General features: G+C 34.6%; 1 protein-coding gene across 1 annotated transcript in view; it reads right to left on the bottom strand.

Moving 5' to 3' along the window:
- ADAMTS17 (ADAM metallopeptidase with thrombospondin type 1 motif 17) overlaps positions 1-27,281 on the bottom strand; it is a 507,844-nt gene that overhangs the window by 375,492 nt on the left and 105,071 nt on the right. Inside the window, exons 5-7 of the mRNA XM_051980996.1 lie at positions 19,715-19,798; positions 18,932-19,089; positions 1,648-1,691 (exon numbers count right to left, since the gene is read on the bottom strand). Of these exons, the coding sequence (XP_051836956.1) occupies positions 1,648-1,691; positions 18,932-19,089; positions 19,715-19,798 (286 nt within the window). The remainder of the gene's footprint in view (positions 1-1,647; positions 1,692-18,931; positions 19,090-19,714; positions 19,799-27,281) is intronic.

Raw genomic sequence — 27,281 nt, 5'->3', positions numbered from 1 at the left:
TGACAAGTTGAATTTACTTATCTGCAATGTGGCAGCATGAAAAAAATTATAAACAAAAAGAAAGAATAGCAATTATTTTTATGTCTTCCATCAGCTTTGCTTTTGTGCAAAAATCACCACAATCATTTCTACAGTTTATACTTAAAGTTTACACACTTCTTCTTTGAAAGTATGTTTTGGATTTAAATAGAATAAGTATATCATGAAGAACCCCCAGGGAAAATAAGGAAATTTAGTATATATTTTGTTGACATTTAAATCATATAGTGTATATATTTTTCAGAACCATGTTTATTTCCTCAATCCCTTCCTCTCATTCACAAAACACTAAAGAAAGATTTGTTAATTTGAAAAGAATTCTACATTCTGAATTTTGGTTTTGTGCAATGCAGCCACTAAACCTCTTGGTGGATGTTTATGAAATTTACTACTAAGTTTTTCTCTTTTCCTGTTTTTCACCTATTAATGTAATACTCTGCAATGATTTCAATAAAGACAGAATTATTGCAAATTTCATTGGGAATACTGAAGATACAGAGGGAAATTAAAAATTATACTTTTGGGAATGACCTCAGCATCAACATTGCATATGAAGATTATTGCTATTTGTGAGGGAATAGTGAAAAAATCCCATTTATTAAATGACAACTGTTTGCCAAATACTGTGGTATGTTCTAGTGATATAAATATACAAATGACAATTCTTGGCCATAAGGAGTTTTTATTCTAGTTTGGAAAGAGACTATATTTATGAAAACAGTGGCCAGGAAAGGGAGGGTTTTTGTTTGTTTGTTTGTTTGTTGGTTTGGTTTGGTTTTGTTTTTTTGCCATCGATTAGAAATCTTGCAGGTAGTAAAATAATTCTTTATAATAAGTTAAAAAAAAAAAAAACTCTCATTGTGTAAAAGGGCCACTCTGCAGTTTAAGCCAGTACCCAAGTACTGATGAGAAAATAAAGGGGGTCAACCAAGAGCAGAAGATGAAAAATTAGCTTAAGATTATCTGTTTACATTCTTAAACAGATCACTGAGGTCCAATTTAAAAGTTAAAAGCTAATTCAATTCTCCATTCTCACTTTTCTATCTTCAAAGAGAGAATGATAAATACTTGCAATTGGCGCAGTAGTGTTGTAGGAAATTTTATCAAGGTACAAGAGCAAGAAACAGAGATAAAGTTGAAGTTCAATTCATTTCTAAGGCTTAATTCTTACATAATTCTTCTATCATTTAACCAGGTTTTATCATCATCAAATATTTTTTTAACTGCTTAATGACATTTGGCATTGTGCTGAGCACTCTATCAAGAGAAATACATGGAGGTAATCCCTTTATCCTTGGAGTTTTCAATCAGTACCACAGACATAATCTAATATTTCAAAAATTTAGCATTTTATTTAATTTTTAAAGTTTATATTTAAAGCTAATTAAAATTTTAAATTCAGTTAAATTTTAGTTTCTTTAGTTTGGTTATTATAAAAATAATGTCCTTTATGACTGAGTATTCAATAAATGTATGCCTTAAAAAATATTCCTAGAGTATACACTCTCATGAAATTGGCAGTGCATAAACTATGGAAGTTACTAAGATACATTATTGATTCCCAGTACAAAACCAGTTCCAAATTATTGTTGTAATTTTGTAACTCACCCACAGTGTCACATGGTTCATCTTTGTGTACACAGAAGTCTGTCCTAGAAAATAAATGTAACAGACTCAGATTTATGCAGCTCCTCCAATGACACAGTAGAATCATACAAGTATGCCATCCCTACTAAATAACCATCATTGTCTACCATAGTTGGGACATTGTGATACAAATAGTAATCATAAGTTTTAGTGATAGTAAAAATTATAAAACTTATGTAAAATACATAAATATAAAACTTATGAAAATAATATTTTCAACCGGTAGTACAATAATTCTCTCAAACACATATTGTTACCTTAATTTTTCATTATTAAATTTCATTTTTAATTTATGGAATAAAGCAAGCATTTCTATAAAATAGTACAATAAAAAATTATGGTAAATTTGCTATTCCTTTCAAATATACAACAAAATTATCATGTAAATTTATTTTTCCTCTACTTCACCCTAGAGCTGGCTACTATTAGGCATATATCTATGCAAACACATGAGGGTGGATATGGATGTGGGTGTTTGTGTGTGTGTGTGTATGTGTATATATATGCAAAATTCTATACATGCTTCTATTTATCAGTTTTCTCTGAATGGAGATAGCATTTTTCTTCATATGTCCCTTATAGTTATTTTGGGTATTTATAATATTCAAAATCATTTATCAAGTCATTCTTGAAACAATATTTCTGTTGCTATATACAATGTTCTCTTGGTTCTGCTCATTTTAGTTTCATTTTGTGCAAGTCTTTCTATATTTTTCTGTGAGCTCAAAATTTCTTAAAGCACAGTAATATTCTATCACAATAATATGCTACAACTTGATCAGCTATTCCCCAACTTTGAGGCATCAATTATGCTTTATTGCTGCTCATATCATACTGTGTACACTAAACTGCAAAGTCCTTAAAGACAAATCTACTTGCACCTTACTCCACAACATGAACTCCTTGATCTATGATAACTGGTCCAGTGGTTGTTCCACATACAAGACACTCCGTCTCTCTGTTTCAGGAATATTATCTGGCTCCAATTTCAGTACCTGGAATACTCTCTTTTCTCTACTCTCTACTTACCTCCCTGGTTTCCTTTTTGTCTTAACTAAAATTCCATCTTTTGCTGGAAGTATTTTTTAATTATTTTAATTCTAGTATCTTTCCTCTTTTAATTATTTTCTATCTATCCTGTGTATATCTTGTTATCCTGTATATATTTGTCTATATGTTGTTTTCTGCATTGGATTGTGAGGTCCTTGAGGGCAGAAAATGCCTTTGGCTTCTTTTTGCATCCCCAGAATTTTGGACAGTGCCTAGCACAAAGGAGGAACTTAATAAATGTTTACTGACTACTGAAAGACTATTTATTAAATGAAAGACATTGCTAGGCACTCAAGATATAAAGATCAGAATTTATATTGGCCTTTTAGAATATACATTAAGTACATCTAAGGTAATTTGATATGTATATGAGGATATTGAACATTATAATGTGAGTAATTAGGAAAAGTCCTTAAGGAAGTGAGGGTCACCTGACCAACCCTTAAAGGGAGTTGGCCATTCTAAAGGTTAGAAATTAGAAGGAGGCTACTCTGTGTAGAGGCAGAAAGTAAGATAGAATGTGGTATAAAAGGAACCCCAAATAATCCAGTTTAAATCAAATATGGATTGAGTGATAGAGAATAATAGAATTCAACCTAGAAAATAGGAGAGAACTGGATGGTGAAAGAATTTCACTTACCTTTTTGGGCTTTATTTTCTCAATTATGAAATGAGTAAGCCATAGTTGTAATAATAATAATTGTTATGGCTATTCTTTACATAGTTCTTTAAGGTTTGCAAAGAATTACATAAATACTAAATCATTTTATCTTCACAACAGCCCTGAGAGAAGAGTATGCTAATATCATTTCCAGTTTACAGATGAAAAAACCGAGACAGAGCTGAAGTGATGTTCCCAAGGCCAAATAAGTGTTTGAAGTCAGAATTGAACTCAGGTGTTTCTAACTCCAGGTCTATCTGCCGAGTCACCTAGATGATTATTGAAGTTCCTTCCAGGTCAATGGCATGCCTGGGAGTTTATTTTTCCCTAAAGTTAGAAGGCAACCACCAGAGGAGTGATGTGATCTGATGTATGCCTCAAAGATATCATTCATAGTCATGGCAGTAGTGTTCACATGCTGTGTGAATGATGAGATCGTTCCCCAAAGTACAATTCTGAAAGTCCTTCTTTCTTAGTGAAGTTAGACCTGAGATTATAGCCTCAAGATAGAAGTTGTGGCCCTGCTGGAGAAGGAAAGGATTAAGGCCTAGAGATCAACTGGGAAGGTGTAATTACTCAAATGAGAAGAATAAGAATCTAAACTAGAATATAGGTTATCTATCTGAATGATTAAAAAAGCTCGTCTGACAGTCATCATCTACTCTTCCCTTCTTTTCATCCTTCATATCCAATCATTTGTCAAACTTTCTAATTTCTACCTTTCTCAAATCTATTCCTTCCTTTCTTCCTCCCATTCCTCCCATCTGCCATACTCCTTACCCACTTGCTCTCACTCACCTCATCCAGCTTTTTTAATCATTCAGATAGATAACCTATATTCTTTCCAGCTGATTGAAATGAGGAGTATGTTTGTACATCATTTATAAATGCTGGAAAGTGTTGAATTACCAGAGACTGATTAGGATTTTTCAGTTTTGATTATGGAATAGTTTTGTGCCTCAGTTTACCCATTTAAAAATTAAATCCAAACATTTATTTGATGTCTACTATGTATTTACATAGCAACTAGAAAAGTCCTCTGCACAAACTTTGTTAATCAGTCAAGAAGGGTATGAACACTGGAAAGTTGTGTGTGATAGAAGTTAGTTTATGAAGGGTTTTGAAAGCCAAATAGAGAATTTTATGCTTGCTCCTGGAGACAATAAAATTCAGTAAGTGAATAAAGTATAATTATTAAGTTCATAATCTCTTAGTCCATTATACTTTGATATTTTAATCTACATGTTGCAGGCCCCTTTAATCAGGGGTTCTTACATTTGTGTGTGTATCATGGAATCCTTTGAGTAATATGATAAAGCCAGAATGCTTCTCAGAATATATTTTTACGTGCATAAAACAAAACATTATATATTAATAATATGTTCAGATGATCATATCACTTCTTCCTCTGCCTCTATTGCTCTTAAATGTTTTTGATTCCTGACTTTCCTCACATGGCTGTATCCTTAATACAAAATGATACCCACTTCAGTGAATAGAGTGTTGGGTCTAAAGTCAAGAAGCTCTGAGTTCAAATCCTACCTGAAATATTTACTAACTGTATGACCCTGAGCACAGGAATAGAAAGAAAATCAATTAAATTTATGTGTGATTATTAAAATAGTTTTTTTTAAAGATTAAGAACTCTGCCTTAATTAAATTTACTTTCCAGTTCATCTGTCTCAACTCCACTGACACACAGTTCCATACAGAGATGTTCATACTTTTGATCTCATCATTACTCCTAAATGTTTTCCTTCCACAGTCCCTAACTACCTGTGTCTAATTCCTCCTAAACTTATTCTTAATTTCCAGTGTAACACTCAGTCACTCTATCTCTTCCCCTGTTTTTCTAGGCCATCAGATCTTATACCTCCCTCACTTTTCTCTTTTTAAAAGCCTAACCTTATAGGTGGCCAGTTCTACTTTACTATTATCTATCTACCCTTCAGTTTCTTCTTGATCTTGTCCTTGTCCTCATTCTCTTTTAATACCCCAAAACTAGATCAGTGTGGTGGATGGTGTTCATCAAATCAGAAAAAAACCCAAATTCAAACCGTACTTCTACCACTTGTTATGTAAGACAGTTTCCTAATCTACAAAATACAGATAATATTAGCATTTACTTGCTCTCAGTGTTGCTGTAATTATCAAATGAGATTTCATACATACAAATATTATCACATATTTATATCATATATCATATATTTATATATTTCATATAGATATATATACATATGTCTCTGTGTGTATGTATATATATGTATATATGTACATTAGCAAACTTTAAACCGTTATATAAATGTTATTTATTATTGTTGTAATTATACAACACTACCAGACTACTGTGCTTTTTTCAGTCCTGTTCCATTGCTACAGAATGTTTGTATGACTTCCTCAGTTGTCATCTTGCCAGTTATCTTGCCACAACTCTTAAAGATGTCCCCTTTTCACTCACACCAAATCCACCCTATTTCAATCTGTTACTTCCCATCTGGGTTACAACAATAGCTTCCTATTTCTGCATTCAATCTCTTCCTCTTTAGAGCTATTTTTCTCATTATTGCCAAGTTGATATTCCTAGAACACAAGTCAAAACACATCCCTTCTTGGACTTCCGGTTAAGATGGCGGAGAGGAGGCTCACAGTTGCATAAGCTCCGCGCTTTCTCTCACTATCCACTTCATTACAAGCCTCTGAATCAATGCTTGACTGAAAAAAACCCACAAATAGTTACCAAGAGAAGCCATCCTTGAGATCCGCCAAGAAAGGTCTGTCTTTACTGGAGGGCTGGGGCGGTTTTAGATCGGGCGCAGGCTGAGGGCAGCGGCAGTGAGAGCACGGGAGCAGAGCTGAGAGGGGGTGGGGAGTGATCGTAGCCGTCTCTGCGGGGAGAGCTTCGCTACAGGTTTGGAACCTGCAGCAAGTCAACAGCCCAGCAGAGAAGCTAAAAACACCGGGGCTGAAGAACACAACCGCAAACAGCTGGAGTCTCTCAGGACCTGGCCCCCCCCTTCCCCCCCCTCAGTGACTCAGCACGCTTTGGGATCTCAGAGCGCAGGCGCAGCACAGTCCTGCTAGTGCCTCACTGTTGCCACCTGCAGTCTGTAGAGGAAGCTCGATAACACACCCAGCCCCCCCCCCAAAGAAAGACTCCAGTTTTTTTCTGTTTTTCTTTGGTAGTTTATCTCTGATTAATAGACAGAATGAGCAAGAAGCTGAAGAGGACTTTAACCCTTGACAGCTTCTATACAGATAGAGAGCAGACTCTAAATCCTGAGGAGACTAAAAACAGGCAGTCCCCAGGTGATTCCCCAAAGGAGGAAATCATCTGTTCCTCAGCACAGATGAACCTCATAGAAGTGATTAAAAAGGCTCTCACAAGGGAGCTAGAAGAAAAATGGGAAAGCAGAGTGAGGCTTGGCAAAAGGAGAGGGAGGCTTGGGAAAAGGAGAGGGAGGCTTGGCAAAAGAGCCTGGAGAAAGTTAAAGAGAGAGTGGATAAAGAAGTAAAATCCTTGAAAAATAGGATTAGTGAACTGGAAACAGAAAACAGCTCTCTAAAAAACAAAATTGGCGAAATGGAAAAAAATTCCACAGAACAAAAGAACTCAATTGGACAATTAGAGAAAGATTTTAAAAAAGTGAGTGAAGAGAATACTTCACTGAAAATCAGAATTGAACAAGTGGAATTGAATGACTCGAGGAGACAAGAAGAATCAGTCAAGCAAATCCAAAAAAATCAAACAATGGAGAAAAATGTGAAATACCTTCTGGGGAAGACAACAGACCTGGAAAACAGATCCAGGAGAGACAATCTGAGAATCATTGGACTCCCAGAAAAACATGATGAAAAAAAGAGCCTGGACACTGTCTTCCAGGAAATTATCAAAGAGAACTGCCCAGAAGTCATAGGAACAGAGGAAAAAATAAACATTGAAAGGATTCATCGATCACCCACTGAAAGGGATCCTAAAATCAAAACACCAAGGAATATAGTGGCCAAATGCCAGAACCCTCAGGTGAAAGAAAAAATATTGCAAGCGGCTAGAAAAACCCAATTCAAGTATCAAGGAGCCACAATAAGGATCACCCAGGATCTGGCAGCATCCACATTAAAAGATCGAAGGGCCTGGAATATGATATTCCGAAAGGCTAAGGAACTTGGTATGCAACCAAAAATAACTTACCCAGCGAGAATGAGCATCTTTTTCCAGGGAAGAAGATGGACATTCAACGAAGTAAGCGAATTTCATCTATTTCTGATGAAAAAACCAGAACTTAACAAAAAGTTTGATCTACAAATATAGAACTCAAGAGAAATCTAAAAAGGTAAAGATTAATCTTGGGAACTATATTTTGACTATATAGATGTATAAAGAATACATGTATACCTTGTTCTAGAAATTGATGTGGAAAGGACATTGTACCAGAAAAAGGGTAAAGTGGGGGTAGTACATCTCATGAAGAGGCATAGGAAACCTATTATATCTGAGAGAAAGAATGGAGGGGGATGAATATAGTGGGTATCTTACTGCCTTCAGAATTGGCTTTAAGTGAAAAATCTTAAGACATATTCAATCTATGGTGAAACTTCTCCCATCTCATTGAAAAGTGAGAAGGGAAAAGTGGAAAGGGAAGGAATAAGCTAAGTGGAAGGGAATACGGGAACTGGGAGGGAAAGGGGTAAGATAGGGGGAGGAACTCTAAGGCGGGGGAGGGACACTAAAAAGGGAGGGCTGTGAGAAGCAAGGGGTGCTCACAAGCTTAATACTTGGAAGGGGGGAAAGGGGAAAGAAGGGAGGAAAGCATAAACCGGGGTTAACAAGATGGCAAGTAATACAGAATTGGTCATTCTAACCATAAACGTGAACGGGGTAAACTCCCCCATAAAGAGGAAGCGGTTAGCAGAATGGATTAAAAGCCAGAATCCTACAATATGTTGTTTACAGGAAACACACCTGAAGCGGGGAGATACATGCAGGTTAAAGGTAAAAGGTTGGAGCAAAATCTACTATGCTTCAGGTGAAGTCAAAAAAGCAGGGGTAGCCATCCTGATCTCAGATCAAGCTAAAGCAAAAATTGACCTAATTAAAAGAGATAAGGAAGGACACTATATCTTGCTAAAGGGTAGCATGGATAATGAAGCACTATCTATATTAAACATATATGCACCAAGTGGGGTAGCATCTAAATTCTTAAAAGAGAAACTAAGAGAGCTGCAAGAAGAAATAGACAGTAAAACTATAATAGTGGGAGATCTTAACCTTGCACTCTCAGAATTAGATAAATCAAACCAGAAAATAAATAAGAAAGAAGTCAAAGAGGTAAACAGAATACTAGAAAAGCTAGATATGATAGATCTCTGGAGAAAATGTAATGGAGACAGAAAGGAATACACTTTCTTTTCAGCAGTTCATGGAACCTATACAAAAATTGACCATATATTAGGACATAAAAACCTCAAACTCAAATGTAGTAAGGCAGAAATAGTAAATGCATCCTTTTCAGACCACGATGCAATGAAAATTACATTCAACAAAAAAGCAGGGGGAAGTAGACCAAAAAATAATTGGAAACTAAATAATCTCATACTAAAGAATGATTGGGTAAAACAGCAAATCATAGACATAATTAATAACTTCACCCAAGAAAACGATAATAATGAGACATCATACCAAAATGTATGGGATGCAGCCAAAGCGGTAATAAGGGGAAATTTCATATCTCTAGAGGCCTATTTGTATAAAATAGAGAAAGAGAAGGTCAATGAATTGGGTTTGCAATTAAAAATGCTAGAAAAGGAACAAATTAAAAACCCCCAGTCAAACACTAAACTTGAAATTCTAAAAGTAAAAGGTGAGATCAATAAAATTGAAAGTAAAAAAACTATTGAATTGATTAATAAAACTAAGAGTTGGTTCTATGAAAAAACCAACAAAATAGACAAACCCTTAGTAAATCTGATTAAAAAAAGGAAAGAGGAAAATCAAATTGTTAGTCTTAAAAATGAAAAGGGAGAACTCACCACTAACGAAGAGGAAATTAGAGCAATAATTAGGAGTTACTTTGCCCAACTTTATGCCAATAAATTCGACAACTTAAATGAAATAGAAAAATACCTCCAAAAATACAGCTTGCCCAAACTAACAGAGGAAGAAGTAAATATCCTAAACAGTCCCATCTCAGAAAAAGAAATAGAACAAACTATCAATCAACTCCCTAAGAAAAAATCCCCAGGACCAGATGGATTTACATGTGAATTCTACCAAACATTTAAAGAACAATTAACTCCAATGTTATATAAACTATTTGAAAAAATAGGGATTGAAGGAGTCCTACCAAACTCCTTTTATGACACAGATATGGTACTGATACCTAAACCAGGTAGGCTGAAAACAGAGAAAGAAAATTATAGACCAATCTCCCTAATGAATATTGATGCTAAAATCTTAAATAAAATATTAGCAAAAAGATTACAGAAAATTGTCACCAGGATAATACACTATGACCAAGTAGGATTTATACCAGGAATGCAGGGCTGGTTCAATATTAGGAAAACTATTAACATAATTGACTATATCAATAACCAAACAAACAAAAACCACATGATCATCTCAATAGATGCAGAAAAAGCATTTGATAAAATCCAACATCCATTCCTAATAAAAACACTTGAGAGCATAGGAATAAATGGACTTTTCCTTAAAATAGTCAGGAGCATATATTTAAAACCATCAGTAAGCATCATATGCAATGGGGAAAAACTGGAACCTTTCCCAGTAAGATCTGGAGTGAAGCAAGGTTGCCCACTATCACCATTATTATTTAATATCGTATTAGAAACACTAGCCTCGGCAATAAGAGTCGAGAAAGATATAAAAGGAATTAGAGTAGGCAATGAGGAAACCAAACTATCACTCTTTGCAGATGATATGATGGTATACCTAGAGAACCCCAGAGATTCTACCAAAAAGCTATTGGAAATAATTCATAATTTTAGCAAAGTAGCTGGCTACAAAATAAATCCCCATAAATCCTCAGCATTTTTATACATCACCAACAAAACCCAACAGCAAGAGATACAAAGAGAAATTCCATTCAGAATAACTGTTGATACCATAAAATATTTGGGAATCTATCTACCAAAGGAAAGTCAGGAATTATATGAGCAAAATTATAAAAAAGTCTCCACACAAATAAAGTCAGACTTAAATAATTGGAAAAATATTAAGTGCTCTTGGATCGGCCGAGCGAACATAATAAAGATGACAATACTCCCTAAACTAATCTATTTATTTAGTGCTATACCAATCAGACTTCCAAGAAAATATTTTATTGATCTAGAAAAAATAACAACAAAATTCATATGGAACAATAAAAAGTCGAGAATCTCAAGGGAATTAATGAAAAAAAAATCAAATGAAGGTGGCCTAGCTGTACCTGATCTAAAATTATATTATAAAGCAGCAGTCACCAAAACCATTTGGTATTGGCTAAGAAATAGATTAGTGGATCAGTGGAAAAGGCTAGGCTCACAAGACAGAATAGTCAACTATAGCAATCTAGTGTTTGACAAACCCAAAGCCCCTAACTTCTGGGAAAAGAATTCATTATTTGATAAAAACTGCTGGGATAATTGGAAATTAGTATGGCAGAAATTAGGCATGGACCCACACTTAACACCATATACCAAGATAAGATCAAAATGGGTCTATGACCTAGGCATAAAGAACGAGACTATAAATAAATTAGAGGAACATAGAATAGTTTATCTCTCAGACTTGTGGAGGAGAAAGAAATTTGTGACCAAAGATGAACTAGAGACCATTACTGATCACAGAATAGAAAATTTCGATTACATCAAATTAAAAAGCCTTTGTACAAATAAAACTAATGCAAACAAGATTAGAAGGGAAGCAACAAACTGGGAAAACATTTTCACAGTTTAAGGTTCTGATAAAGGCCTCATTTCCAAAATATATAGAGAACTGACTCAAATTTATAAGAAATCAAGCCATTCTCCAATTGATAAATGGTCAAAGGATATGAACAGACAATTTTCAGAGGATGAGATTGAAACTATTACCACTCATATGAAAGAGTGTTCCAAATCATTATTGATCAGAGAAATGCAAATTAAGACAACTCTGAGATACCACTACACACCTGTCAGATTGGCTAAGATGACAGGAAAAAATAATGATGAATGTTGGAGGGGATGCGGGAAAACTGGGACACTAATGCATTGTTGGTGGAGTTGTGAACGAATCCAACCATTCTGGAGAGCAATCTGGAATTATGCCCAAAAAATTATCAAAATGTGCATATCCTTTGATCCAGCAGTGTTTCTATTGGGCTTATATCCCAAAGAAATACTAAAGAAGGGAAAGGGACCTGTATGTGCCAAAATGTTTGTAGCAGCCCTGTTTGTAGTGGCTAGAAACTGGAAAAGGAATGGATGCCCATCAATTGGAGAATGGCTGGGTAAATTGTGGTATATGAATGTTATGGAATATTATTGTTCTGTAAGAAATGACCAGCAGGATGAATACAGAGAGGCTTGGAGAGACCTACATGAACTGATGCTAAGTGAAATGAGCAGAACCAGGAGATCATTATACACTTCGACAACGATATTGTATGAGGACATATTTTGATGGAAGTGGATTTCTTTGACAAAGAGACCTGAGTTTCAATTGATAAATGACGGACAAAAGCAGCTACACCCAAAGAAAGAACACTGGGAAACGAATGTGAACTATCTGCATTTTTGTTTCTCTTCCCGGATTATTTATACCTTCTGAATCCAATTCTCCCTACGCAACAAGAGAACTGTTCGGTTCTGCAAACATATATTGTATCTAGGATATACTGCAACATATCCAACATATAAAGGACTGCTTGCCATCTAGGGGAGGGGGTGGAGGGAGGGAGGGGAAAAAAAATCGGAACAGAAATGAGTGTAAATATAATGTAATTATTAAATAAAAAAATTTATTAAAAAAAAAAAAAACACATCCCTTCTTAACTTCAAAAGCTGTAGTAGCTCCCTACTGCTTTTAGGATAAAGCTTATCGATTTGATTTTTAAAGTCTTTCTAAAACTGGCTCCAGGCTGATCATATTCTCTCCCATGTATTCAACACTCTAGTCAAACTGGACTATTCCTCTTGCTATTCCTCTTACTTATCATATTGTGTCTTAAAAAATCTGTGCCTTTGCACAGTCTGTGTTTTTCATCCCACGTGCCATATAAGCACATTCCTCTCAATGCCTAGAATGTTCTCATTCCTCACTGGCCTCTTAGAATGTCTAACATCCATCAAAGCTACTTCCTTCTAGAGGTTCTACCTGCTGTCTCAATTGTCAGCACTCTCCAACCCAAATCTTTGTATTCATTGTTTAAATATATTGTATTTATTTATATGTGGAGATAATATATTTCACTAGAAAGATAGTATTAGTTCCTTAAGGCTAGATTTCATCTTTGTATCCTGTCATCCAACAGTGTCTGGTATATATGGTTGTCAGTTGCTTAACAGATACCTATAAAGAGATTGATGAAAGTTGCTTTTTTCCAGTGGCAAAGTTTAAAGTCTCATACCAAAGGAATTAAAAACTCTTAACAATTAAATATCACACACCTGCATGTTGACGAGGATTTTTTTTTTAAAATGTTCTTCTTAGCACACTTAATAACATTCGTGTAGGTGATGTATTCTTTCTATATAGATTTAAGGCTGCTCATGATGTTATGTAATACTTCCATTTTGGAGAAGCAACAAAGACAAGTAGAGGGAAAAATATTAAACACTGGAGGCTGCCAATATAGTTGAAACCCCAAATAAAGACAGGAAGCAGAATAGATGGCACTATAACTGGAAGTGGAGGAGGAGTAACAGGATCCTTTAATATTGAAGAAATCTTAATGACAACCATCTGTAAATGAGAGTAGATGAAGAGGAAAGAGGTTGTGTTTTGGGACCTAAAGCCAGGGAGTAGGAGAGAAGGAGAAGGAAGGAGCACTAATAAGAAAAAAACAAGAACTGAAACAGCTATAATTTCCTAATACTTCATTTCATTCCAGGCTAGCTTTGCTTTTCAAATATTAAAAAAAATTAAAAATCACCTGATATTTGCTGAAGATAGAACTGGCACAAAAATCCATTCCAGAGCTAGAGTTTATTTAAGGGTTTATTATATTACATCAGCCACAGAACCAAAAGCTGCTTTCATCCTGACAAGAGATAACTAAACTATTGGAAAGTGGCAAGATGCCATCCTTAAAAAAATCCATCTTAAGGAGACTGAGTGACTAATGAATAAAGCACTATAGTATTTTTGCTTCTTTCTTATGTTCTGCAGTTCCATGATAAAGGAAATCTGGTGGTCTAAAATATGTAATTCAACACTCCAGGACATTATGGAGTACATTATTATACCAAAGCAGATGGGATTATCTTTTTCCTCAAAGAAAGCAAGCCGTTGTAATCAAATCAAAAAAGAGAATTATTTTATTAATTTGGCCTGAGGCCTCTGGTGCTTTGACTAAATGTAGTTTCAAAAGAAATAATAGTCAGGAATAGTACTCTTTATCATAATATATTGAAGTAGGAAAGTATTAATTATTTTTTTCTCAGAAAATGGGCCACAAAATTTTTTCTTGTAATGCTTGTTGTTAATCATTTCAATCACATCTGACTCTTTGTTACTCCATTTAGCATTTTGTTGGCAAAGATACTGGAACAATTTAACATTTCCTTCTCCAGCTTATTTTACAGATGAGGTAACTGAGGCTAACAAGGTTAAGTAAGTTGCCGGGGTCACACAACTAGTAAGTATTTGAGACCAATCCTGATTCCAGGCCTAGCAATCTCTCCACTGTTGCCATCAATCCTCCAAAAACAAAAAGAAAACTTTGGGTTCCTCTGTTCATTTCTCATGTGAAACTGGGACATTTAACAAATAGCCAACTTTCTCATTCTGTATTCATTCACACCGACAGCTTGAAGAAGCCTGTGTCTCCTCACCAACTTTTGGAAACCTGATAGAACTAACCATGTTTCCTAAGAGAGGTACCCACTACTCAAAAATAATGATCATTATCATCATGATACCTTTAAGATTTGTCATATACTTTTATATATCATCTCAATTGAGGTAATAGAAATCCATTTTGCATTGAAGAAGCAGATAAATATATAATTATATAATGTGTGTGTGTGTGTGTGTGTGTGTGTGTGTGTGTGTGTGTGTAATTTACTGAGTAGCATCTGGAATTAAACTAGGTGCTGAAGGAGAGCAAAAAACAAATAAATATATTCAGAAAGTCATGCTACAGGACAGTTCTCTTTTTCATTTTCCTTACAAGAATTTTTCCCGGCACTTCTTTTGCTTTATCATCATGGCATTGGATAGAAATGAAGGAATTGGTGGGAATATGCCTATTTCCTACTTGGTGGGGAATGGTTGTTGGACCAGAGGTAAGAATAATCCAACCAGACAAGCTGGAGAGAGGAATTGAAAAAGGTCCTGACTTTCCTTTACAGTCGTAGCTCTACATGTGACTCTCTCTGCAACATTACCAAAGAGTCAGCCCCTGCAGGGGCGGTTTCTGGTCTTCTACACAGCTGTAACTTATGCAAGCCCAGCTCCTGCTTTTTCTGGCTTGCTTCCTTTGACTGGACATGATGTCATTTTCATATCCTTTGTTGCTGGTCCATCTGTCAAGGCTGGTGAGCATCCAGGATTATATAGTCAAGTTCAGGATTATATAGTTGGCTAGTAAAAGGATTCAGGACCCTCAAGGCAAGAATTCACTCTAAACACTGTCTGCTTTGTGGAGCATACAACTAAATACTTGGGAAAATATAAGATTACTCTGTAAAAATTCAATTACTGTTAAAGAACAGAAATATTCTCATGCCCAATTTTTCACAAAATGATGTGCTCTTCATGCCTATCATCAGTACCTGAGCAGCTACTTTCTAACAGCTTTCTACAGTTGTTCTAACAGTTAAATAATCATCTTATTGCTTGTGGGGAATTCCCAACACATATTTAAATTACTGAATCTTACTACATTTACAATGCTGTCATAACTAGCATTTATATAACATAATAGGATTTGTAAAGCACTTTATCAATATCTCAATTTATCCTCATAATTACTTGTGCTATGTGGCATATTATTTAGACAATCAGGTCTAGAGTCAGAAAGAACCATGTTCAAATCTGTCTCAGACCTTTATATCTGTATAACTCTGGTCAAGTCATTTACCCTGTCACCTCATCTGTAAAATGGGCATAATAAAAGCATCTATTGTCCAGGGTGGTTGTGTGAATCAAATGCGATAATAATTGGGAGGCACTTAGCACAGGGCCTAGCACATAGTAAGTGCTATATAAAAGCTACCTAATTTTTTTTTTAAGCAGATAGATATAAGCTAAGTGATTTGGCAGAATTCCAAATTAGTAAGCATCTAAGGCTGAATTTAAATTCCTAATTCCAGATTCAGTGCTCTTTTCATTGGACTACATTGGTGCCTTTAAGGTATGTTTGGCAAAGATTCATAGGTGGAGCTGTATATACATGATTTTATCCCAGTCTTTTCTCCTTACTCTCTTCCAAAAAAAGTTCATTAAAAAGGGATGTTAATTTATGTAACTATGTTTATTGCCTGGCACATAATAAGCAGTTAATAAATGTTTGCGGAATGAATAAAATCAAAGAAGAAAAACTTATGCATAAGGAAAGACAGGAAAGATGAGGTAGAAATTAAGAATTTTCCCAAAAGTATTAGAACATAGTCACCACAAAGATGTAGAAAAAGTCTACCCTTTCCCTTACAGCTGAAGAAACTCTGGTTTTTCCAGACCTTGGAGTTCCCTCCATTTACCATAAAATACTCTTTAGTTTCTTCTTTAATGAATACCAACACAAAGCACCACAGTGTTCTAAAATGACCTTACTCCATATGCTTCAATTAGAAGGAGGCATTTTTAGACAAAATATTACCAATGTGTTAAGGAAACTATTTAAAAAAAAAAAACCTAAACCAATGCCTGAAGATGATTTCATGTCTGATGAGAACTCTTGAACAGGGCTGAGCTTTGTTAGCTCTTGTTCTGGTGACAGTGCTTCTTGAATATTCCCAATAAGTCCATTTACAATAATTTTGTCAACTCAGTAGAAAAGGGGAACATTATTAAGGAGAAAATAGTATAAGATAGGACTAAAAGGTAATGAGATTATTTTAAAAACAAATATATCAAAATATATAAAATTCAAACAAGTATTGTCAAAGTAGTTATCTTGGGAGTCTATATATTTACTCCACAGACACTACCGTTGCTTAGATATATTTTTTGGAATCTGACTTTTGAAAATGTTAAGTTAGTATGACACACAAGAAAAGTCACTTTGTTGCAAGTAACTGTATTTTTTTTTAACTGAGGTAATTGGGGTTAAGTGACTTGCTCAGGATCACACAGCTAGGAAGTCTTAAGTGTCCAATTTGTCCAGTCCAATTTGTCCAATTTGAACTCAGATCCTCTTGACTTCAGGGCTGGTGCTCTATCCACTGCACCACCTAGCTGTCCCGTAAGTCACTGTGTTTTTTAAATAAAAAATCAAGTTGAACCCTTAGTTTTTTCCCTACTTGGTTCTCAATTTCTTCCTGTTTTCAAAAGTTAAACACAATCTTAAAAGAAGGACAATTCACTAATAAAAAGAGAAATTTGCAAATTGAAGTACTATAAAATCTGCAAAGGGAATATCATTACTGAACAGAGGACTTAGGGAGAGATTTCCTCCCTGCCATAAGAATGGGAAGTAGCATTAGACTTGAGTTTTAGAGTATGTGGAAGGATACAAGATCTTCTAGCCACAAAGAACAGTGTGAATAAAGGCAGAGAGGCAAGAAGATACTATTTGTATCTCCAAACACAAAGGAGGACTCTGATTTAGCAGTAGAATGGCTAAAAGTGAATAATGTTAATAAGGCTGAAAAGTGACAGATTATGAAAGAACCTGAAAGGTCTTTAAACTTGAAGGTTGCAAAGGCAGGATATTTTAATTACTTACATACATGCATATATATATGAGTGTTTGTGTTTATGTTATGCCTCCTTGTGTATGTGTATATGTATGTATGCATGTGCATAAATGTACACATATATACACAAAATGATGTATAATAAATTTATATGTTTACATAATAATGAATATTGACAAATACATACATAATATGTATGTATATATACATATTTCATATAAATGTATTTCATATATCTTTTTATATATCCATATATGCATGCAATACACACACTTATATACATGTACTCAAATACTTTATATTTAACACATTATCTTGATTTGATATGTGTTGATATATTTTGATTTAATATTTTATATATTATACCTTGTGTTACATTTATTATATAATATGATATATACACATATATCCCAATTCCAAACAACTAAATCTGATTACTTTTGCTTCTATAATATTGAGACCAAAGGGTACGTTTTTGACTCATAATATTTTATCTTTATAATCCCCTTCTTACAATGTCTCCTTAACAAATTCAGTACAATTCAAGAAACTTCAACTATGTACCTACTTGGTGTACAAAACTGAGCTGAATAGTAAATCAAGAAGAAAAAAAAAAAGATGTGCTTGATTTGAAAAAGAATATTCCAAAATTAAAATTTACTCCAGAATATTTAGGAGGATTTTAAAAAACTATAATCTATCATTTTAAAATAGACTTAGCTTAGTTAAGTAGACAAATTCAATTAGGAAGAAAAACATTACCATAATTTGCAAATGAATTATTTCAAGCAGCAATGAAGTGAATCTCTTATAGACATTATTGTTAATTATTGCTAATGATTTTCAAAAAGAGGCCTTTCTGCAACAGGTTTTGAAAATAAAGAAGGAAAGGGATGTATAAACTACATCAATATTGCCTAAACCAATTTTCAAGAGACAATCTTTCCTTTCCCATTTTTCTACAGCTGATGAATCTCTCAAACTAAGGAATTTGTGGCCCAGTTCTGCATTCCAGACACATGGCAAAGTTCATTTAGTTAAACACAGTGTCTTTATTTTATGAGTATACAAACAAGTTTAAGTAGTATCAAAATGGTAGGTGTAATATTGATCTTATGCCATCTATTTAAATCATTATTGCTTAAATTTACATAGCATTTCAAGAGAAGCATAGACAGAAGCTATAGACATATTTTAAACTAGATAGTTCTGACCAATCTTTGCAAGATCTGAATTATCAAATAATCTTCTGGTATGTCTCACATAAAACTGTAAATTTATATTGGTATATCTTTAGGTATTGTGCCTAAGTCAACTGACAAGTAGCTTCATATTTGCTTCAAACCCTTATCCAACCTCATTTTGAACTACACATTTTCTTTGAGAATTATAAAAACTCTAAAATACACAAAATTGAATATTTTAAACGTATGTGAGTTTACTTTTTCATATCAACTAAATATAAATCTATATTACCTAGTTACAAAAACAGCAGCATCCACTGGGGGGATGTCATCCTTTCCACCAGGAACTTGGTTATTACCAAGATACTTTGCTCCTCCATATTCCTCATTTTGCCAGTGACAGAAACTCTCCAAGGATCTTTCTCCATGGTGTCCAATGGACAACTTAGCCTGAGGGAGAAAAAAAGGTGGTGGGGGAAGAGAATAATTAAATAAGAAAATGTTTAGGCAAATAAGAATTCATTCAATGCATTCAGAGACAGCATTGGGCCATAGATTTAAAACTGCAATGGATTTAGAGGTCACTGAAACCAGTCCCTCATTTATAGATGAGGAACCTGGGATTCAAAGAAATTAAATAAATTGCTTAGAGTCACACAGTTCTTAAGTATTTGAAGCAGGATATGAATTCACAACTTCCTAACGCTTGGTCTGGGTGGTCAGGAGTCAGCTACAGAGAACTGAAGTCCATTATACTTTTTTGGTAATTTGATGAATCACCATGGTCAAAAAAGGTCAAGACCTAGTAATCAATCTTCTGTTTATGCTACACAACTAAACTACTAGGCCTAGAGCTACAGAAATGGGCTACTGCTACTCCAGTTGAGTAGGCTCTGTAAAACCTGAAGTCTACAAGTAGCTTTTGATAACAACAGTCTTTTTTAAGCCAGTAGGAAACATCAGTGAAGGGTTTTCCTGAAGGGATCCTCTTAAATACTTGAGTTCCATACACATAGGCCATTTTTTCAAAAATTAAAAGTATTATGTAATATCCAAAGTGTCTATGAGAACTTACAGGGCGGTTTCGAAGAAGTACAAGCTTAGTGACTTGAATATTAACTTTAATTCCCAGGCTGTGGTGCTGAAACATGTTGTACACCTGTTAATAAATTGTAAAATATTATTTTTAAATGTAATGTCAAATAAGGATTAAATTGGTAATCTGAAAAAGTTAGACTAAAATTTAATGCCACCAAATATATTTATAAATTCAAAAAGGATACAAACATTTAAATTAATAAAATATATAGTGTTAAAAATGAGAAAGCAGATCATTTTGCTAAAAATCTAAATACTAATGTTGTGCCACAGTTCTCTTTTATTGTCCTGACTCAGTTTCCCTAAATTGATTCTGCCTCAGTTTCCCTAATTGTTCTGCCTCAATCCCCTTAGTTGCACACCCCCACTTCTGGTTCATGAAGACTGATATAACTCAGGGATATTTGCTCTAAGATTATAAATTGTAAATGGGTAAACTCAAAAAGGGGGAATCAAGACTTTCTGTGTGTAGTCAGACACTTTCTTAACTCCCAGCTTGTTAGAATTTATGGTCCTACCCCCCCAACCTGTTAGAACTGGATTTATGGTTTCTGCCTGGAGAGTCCCACTCACTAGAGTTTGGACTCCACCCCCCACCCCCCTGTCTTTGTTTAGCTTTTGTGTATAAATATATTGAGAACTCGCGTTGGCTGCTGGATGCAGGCTGGATACTGGATTCTTGGAGGCGATAAGTCTCATTCAGTCCTGGGACCAAACCATGGATCCATTTGGTCCCAATAAATCTCTCCCTTTCAAATACATTATTAAAAACTCTCTAATCTCTATCTTGCCTCAGTTTCTCCAGCATTACACTAACATCTTTTAGATTTTCAAATAACATGGAGAAGCTATATTTGATAAACTTTAAGATATTTAAATATTTTAAAAATCAAGGAATAACATGAAGTACTAAGTTAACAGAAAAGAATGAGAATTTGATTTTTACTTAAATTCTAGCTAAATTAACTATGACCCAGGGTGGTTCTTCAGAGATCTTTATCATAAAACACTTAAAGTAATTGTTAATGTTTCTCCATTCAAGGAGATATTTTTTTAAAAGATTATAAGCTCTTCTAAGGCAAGAGCAGTATTTTATTTATGTTTTTATTTTTGTAGGTATCAAAGTGATTTATACATACTAGACATGCTAAATTGAACCAATCTACATGGCCACAGCATCCAGTGAGAAATAAAAGGGCAAATGTTTAGTAACATATTCTAAATTATCCCAATACTTCCAATTCTTAATAACTTTTTACCAGTCTAAACAACTCTTATGAACAGTATTGATAAAAAAAAAAAAATTCTAAAGATAGCAAAACCAAAACTAGCATTTTGTCAACAAGGTGAAAAAATAGATAGGAATGCAAATAAACTAAGATTAAGTTCATTTTTTAATTCTCATTCTTTTTTAAAAGAATAAGTTAGGTAACAGCATGGAAAATATACCTGAAGATAAAATGAACAGTAGAAAAGAAATGGGTTTTTTACCTGTGCCATTCCCATACTAGTCAAGAATGACTCCATAGTTAACTCTGGGATCAAATATTAACTTCTTTGTTAGTATTTACAATCCTTTATAACCTGGCTCCAATCTACCTTTCCAGCTCTATTTTAGATTATTTAACTTCCCATACTCCATTCAGTTCAAACAAAAATGGCATTCTTGCTGTACTTCACACAGGATCCTCTATCTCCCATCTCTTTTTATTCTCATTGGCTGTCTGCCATTTCTAGAATGCATTACCTCTTCATCTATGCCTCTTAAAATCCCTAGTGCCATATTCAACAAGAGAACTGCTCATCCCTTTAGATGGTAGTACTCACTTACTTTCCAATAACACATATACTTTATTATCTCTTGTATGTGTACATATACATGCATTACATCTATGCATATTTGCATACACACACAGAGTATATGTTGTATCTCTTAATAGAATGTAATCTCCATAAGGGCATAGTTTGTGGGGGTTTTTCCCCTCTATGTTCCCAGCACCTACTGGGCATTTAAGAAATACTTGCTGATTGATTGATTTACTGATAGGAAAAGAAAGGAAGGGAAAGAAATGAAAGGAGAAAGCTAACAGAGCTTTGAAAGAAACCTTTAGACGTGGAGTAGAACTAGAAAGGGGAGTCAGCAAAGGAGACAGAAAAGATCAGTTATTGAAGTAGGAGAAGAGCCAGGGGTGTGTAGTGTCAAAAAGCCAAAGGAGAATTTCCAGACAGAGGAAATTGTCAGCAGTGTCTGATATTGAAGGAAAGTCAAAGAAAATGAAGGCATGATACTATATTTTACTGTATTTAGTTATTAACAAGTGGAATAGAATGCTAGGGACTGAATCCAGATTAGAAAAGTTTGAGATTAAGGTGGTAAAAATTGCCTGGAAATTCCAAATTTATGTGTTTTGTTTTCTAGTCAGCCTAAAAAGAACAAAATACAAGTTTAGATTTCTGCCAGCAAGAGATGACATTAGAAATTTATCCATTTGCTGCCAAGATCACAGTGCTGATATGGCAGCAGCACAGAGCATATATTGTACTGGAAATTTAAACAGGGTCAAATCAGGTGATAGGAAGCTTAAGCCAATTAGCAATACTACATAAATGTTTGAAGACCAAAGTGGGTCAAACATTATAATGTTTGTCCTAATGATAAAACTGACAATAGCACTTCATGACTTTTAAAAATTATTTGAAAATTCTAAACAATAGAATTAATTATCTTCTCACTTAGGATTTCTGCATACATAGAGAAATAAGGCAAACTGAATTTATGTGATAAAATGTTTGGTATTATTTTTCAAAAATTACCTTCATTAAGAATGAGTTGTTTTTGATACCAGCATAACAATAGGCCAAACATGAGGTCATTTCTTAATTATCTACCATCCCCAAATGGGTAAAAATATAAAAATTATGTAACTTGTTCTCAATTTTATAATTTAAGGAATATCAATAGCTTAAATTTAAACACTTCTTTAAAAATTCACCATTAGGCTCACTTCAATTCAAGAGACATTCATTAAACATCTATTCTGAGAAGATATATTTAGATAAAAATGTAATTGATCCCTGTCTTCATGAAACTTATATTTCAATAGCAAGCTGAAGCAAATGAAAATAACTATGCTATACGGTGATGCATGAGAACTGCATTAAATCAGCACAGAAGCAAGAAGTTGTTACATACAAAGCGATCACGAAATATATGTAAATGGTAACATTCAAATTGAGCTTTAAATTATTGATAGAAATTCAACAGCTTAAGAAAGGTAGGGAAAATATCCTAAGTATGAAAAGAGAGTGTAAACAGGTGCTTGAAGATGGAAAGTTATAAGATGTGTGCCAAAGTGTAATTGTCTATTTTAGTTACAGCACACAGTTATGAAAAGGAATATCATTAACTAAAATAAGAAAGGTTGTCTGGTGCTAGATGTATAGTGATAGGAGAGATGCAAAAGATACTGTGAACATAATGACAAGAAAGATTGAGAAATGAACGGATAAAAGATGTGAAAAAGAAAGAAGAATCTTCAAATAACCCCAAAATTTAGAATATGGAAGACTAGAAAACTGCCTTTAGTAAAGTGTAGTGCTAAAGGATACCCATTCCTGAGTGCTACAAAATAAAGAGGAGCAGATTTGGAAAAAAAGATAACGTCCAAACAATGTTGATGGAGCATTCAGCTTAGATGTGTCCTATAAATAGTTGGACTGTGGGTCTGCATCTCAGAAGAGAAGTCAAAACCTTCCTGCCTAGATATGTCTGTGGGGATGAAAAAATTATTGAGAATGAAATTAGAAAAGAAGAGAGCCAAGGACAGAAGTTTGAGGAAATCTCAACTTAAAGGGTTCACAAGTAAAGCTAATAAAGAAGACAAAGAATGGCTACATAGGTAGGAGGGAAACCAGAAAGATAGAGGTTCCTTTAAGCTTAGGGAAAAGAAAGACTCTAGTTGAATAGAGTAGTCAAATGTTTCAAACTACTGCAAAAAAAAAAAAAGAAAGAAAGAAAAATGAACATGGCAAAAAGCTACTTAATTCAAACACAAGCAACACACTTTATTAAGCAAATCTTGTTAGCAAGAAATTGAGTCATGTGAATATTGACTGCTGGGGCAGCTAGGTGGTGCAGTGGATAAAGCACCAGCCCTGAAGTCAGGAGGACCTGAGTTCAAATCTGGTCTCAGACACTTCCTAGCTATGTGACCCTGGACAAATCTCTTAAGCCCAATTGCTTCAGAAAAAAAAAAAAAGCTTTCCAGAGTTCATGTGCTAGTGGGGTGGGGGAGGGAAATACAACATGTAGATTCTAAAAGGAAAAGGAAGGATATTCCAGGTATAGGTTATACTCTGTACTATGGCTAGAATGCAGAGGTCAGGAAGATGAGTAACGTGAAATACATCTAAAATGATGGCTGATGCCAGATGATAAAGAGCCATGTTAAATGGATTTGGAGTTTATATCATCTCCTAGAAGCAATTCAGTGCTGAAGAGGTCTTTGATACTGTGGTGCAGTAAAGAGAGTTCTGGGCCCTGTTTGCCTCAGTTTCCTAATTTGTAAAATGAACTGGAGAAGAAATTGGTGAGCCACTCCAGTATCTTTGCCAAGAAAACCTCAAATGGGGTCACGAAGAGTTGGACACAACATTAAAAAATGAACAACTTAAAGTGATGAGCAGAAGCTAAATTTCAATATAGATAAAGGAGAGGTACTAAATGTAGCAAACTTCTCAGGAAGTTTGGGAGAATGGTGAAAGATGAGATGGTAAATAGACAGGACAAAAGCATCCCAGGAAATTCACTTACTTAGGATTTTGGAAAGTTGAACACATATGATGGTCTGTGGGAAAAGACTGGAGATTAATGAAAGAAATGTAATTGAAAACTAGAGCAAAGTTCTGGAGGAGATGGGAGATAGGATCATGAGTTACCAAACTGTGCATACCCTTTGATCCAGCAGTGTTTCTACTGGGCTTATACCCCAAAGCGATACTAAAGAAGGGAAAGGGACCTATATGTGCCAAAATGTTTGTGGCAGCCCTGTTTGTAGTGGCTAGAAACTGGAAAATGAATGGATGCCCATCAATGGAGAATGGTTGAGTAAACTGTGGTATATGAACATTATGGAATATTATTGTTCTGTAAATGACCAGCACGATGAATACAGAGAGGCCTGGAGAGACTTATATGAACTGATGCTAAGTGAAATGAGCAGAACCAGGAGATCATATATACCTCAACGATACTGTTTGAGGATGTATTCTGATGGAAATGGATCTCTTTGATAAAGAGATCTAATTCAGTTTCAATTGATCAAAGATGGACAGAAGCAGCTACACCCAAAGAAAGAACACTGGGAAATGAATGTAAACTGTTTGCATTTTTGTTTTTCTTCCCGGGTTATTTCTACCTTCTGAATCCAATTCTTCCTACAACAAGAGAACTGTTTGGTTCTGCACACATATATTGTATCTAGGATATACTGTAACCTATTTAACATGTATAGGACTGCTTGCCATCTCGGGGAGGGGGTGGAAGGAGGGAGGGGAAAAATCAGAACAGAAGCGAGTGCAAGGGATAATGTTGTAAAAAAATTACCTGGCATGGGTTCTGTCAATAAAAAGTTATTAAAAAAAAAAAAAGATCATGAGCACAGAGAAAGGATTTAGCTGTAAAAAAAAAAAATGCTGCCTCTTCTGTGACTGTCAAGAGAAGACAAAGTAGGAGAAATAATAAGTAATGTAGTAATGAAGCAAGTTGTGAGAAATGGTAAATTGAGCAACTTCAAGCCTGAACAACTTTAAACTTCTCGATGAAAAACAAAATCTTACATTTGTGAGTTAGTGAGAAGTTCAGTGAGAGTCAGTGCAGCCTGTTCCATTTTTTGATAGCCCTCATTGGTAAAAAGCATTGTTTTTAAATAAGGTCTATGTGTCCTCTTGTAACTTTTACTCATTACTATTAGTCCTACCCACGGGGGAGAAAAGCTGAAAAAGCCTAATACTTCTTCTACATGACAATCTTTTCTACTGTCTTCTTTTCCAAGCTAGCCAGCCCTAGTTCCTACATTCAGATTGTCTTTCTATACATACTCTCTGGAAATCAGTGATGGAACATGCTATTTTTCTGCAAAGAAAGAATTGATATTATCTGAATATAGATTGAAGCATACTATTTTTCACTTTCTTTTTTTCATTATTTTTGTGTTCAAGTCTTCTTGTATAAAATGACTAACATGGAAATGTTTTAAATGATTGACTTTTGTATGTATGACCTATGTCAGGTTGTTTGCCATCTTTGGAAGTAAGACATAGGGGATAAAAAAATGTTAAACATTCAAATGTAATTGGGAAAATTTTTTAAAAATCAAGACTATCAAGGACATAGTGTTGGACACTATTCTTCTCTTTAAATAGTTCAAGTTCCCATTTTCTTTCTTGGTATTTTATGATTGTAGCATCATAATGACTTAGAGCTGGAAGGTTCCCTAAAGGTCATCTAGTCCAATATTCTTGTTTTACAGATATAAAACTAGATTATTAAGTGACATTCCCAAGGACATTGATAGTAAATAACAAAATCAAAATTTTTTCTCTAAATGATGATTGATATAGAATCTACAATTAGCTAAAACTTTTAGATCTAATTTCAATAACATGCTATCTAAGTGTGTGTAAAGTATAGGCTAGCTCCCTGGAGGACTTCAGGGTCAGCCAGAATCAGGATAAATCAAAATCCTTGATCTTTAGTGGGAAAAGTGAAGGAGGCAGGCAAGCTGCCACGTGGCTTACCAAAGATGTATCCTGGATTCTGGAGTCCTGAATCTCCAGCCTCTCTCCTCCTTGTCCTGCCACCGAGTGACTCTGGATTCTCTCCCCTGCCCCCAGCCCTCCAATCCTTGCCTACTATTATCTTAATACCAAACATTCAGCAAGCACCAATGGTAAGGAGAGCCATTATCCAAATATATGCTAATAAAGTCACTGATTCACTTCAAATAGGTAATTAGCCTTAAGTGCTCAGTTGTATGATTCAAGCATAGCTTTTTGGAGTTTCAACCCTCTACAGGTGTGCCTCCCCCATTTTTACTTCTGAATTTGACTTTTAGAACCCAAGTAAAAGATTTCACATTTATTATCATTAAACTTCACCTTATTAGATTTGGCCCAGTCTTTTACAAACAAGATCTTTTTTTCACTCATTTCCCACTTGTATTATCTACAAAGTAGACAAATATGCTATTTGTACCTTTATCCAAGTAATTAATAAATATAATTAGCAGCACAAGACCCAGTACAGATCCCTGGGGCAGTCTACAAGAGACTTCTTTCCAAGTTAGATTGTGAATTCCTTGAAGATAGGGACTGTCTTTTGCCTTTCTTTCTATCTTCAGCAGTTAATAAATGCTTATTGATCAATTATTGGTGACATCAAACCATTAATGATTGTTCTTTCTGCCCAGTTTCCATTCAATCAACAAGGCATTTAATTTGTATTTTATTTAGCCCACATCATTGTATCTTGTCCACAATAATAG

Source organism: Antechinus flavipes, chromosome 2 (genome assembly GCF_016432865.1).
Source record: "Antechinus flavipes isolate AdamAnt ecotype Samford, QLD, Australia chromosome 2, AdamAnt_v2, whole genome shotgun sequence".
Classification (NCBI taxonomy): domain Eukaryota; kingdom Metazoa; phylum Chordata; class Mammalia; order Dasyuromorphia; family Dasyuridae; genus Antechinus; species Antechinus flavipes.
The sequence above is the reverse complement of the archived record's forward strand: the minus strand, read 5'-3'. Positions and strand labels throughout refer to the sequence as shown.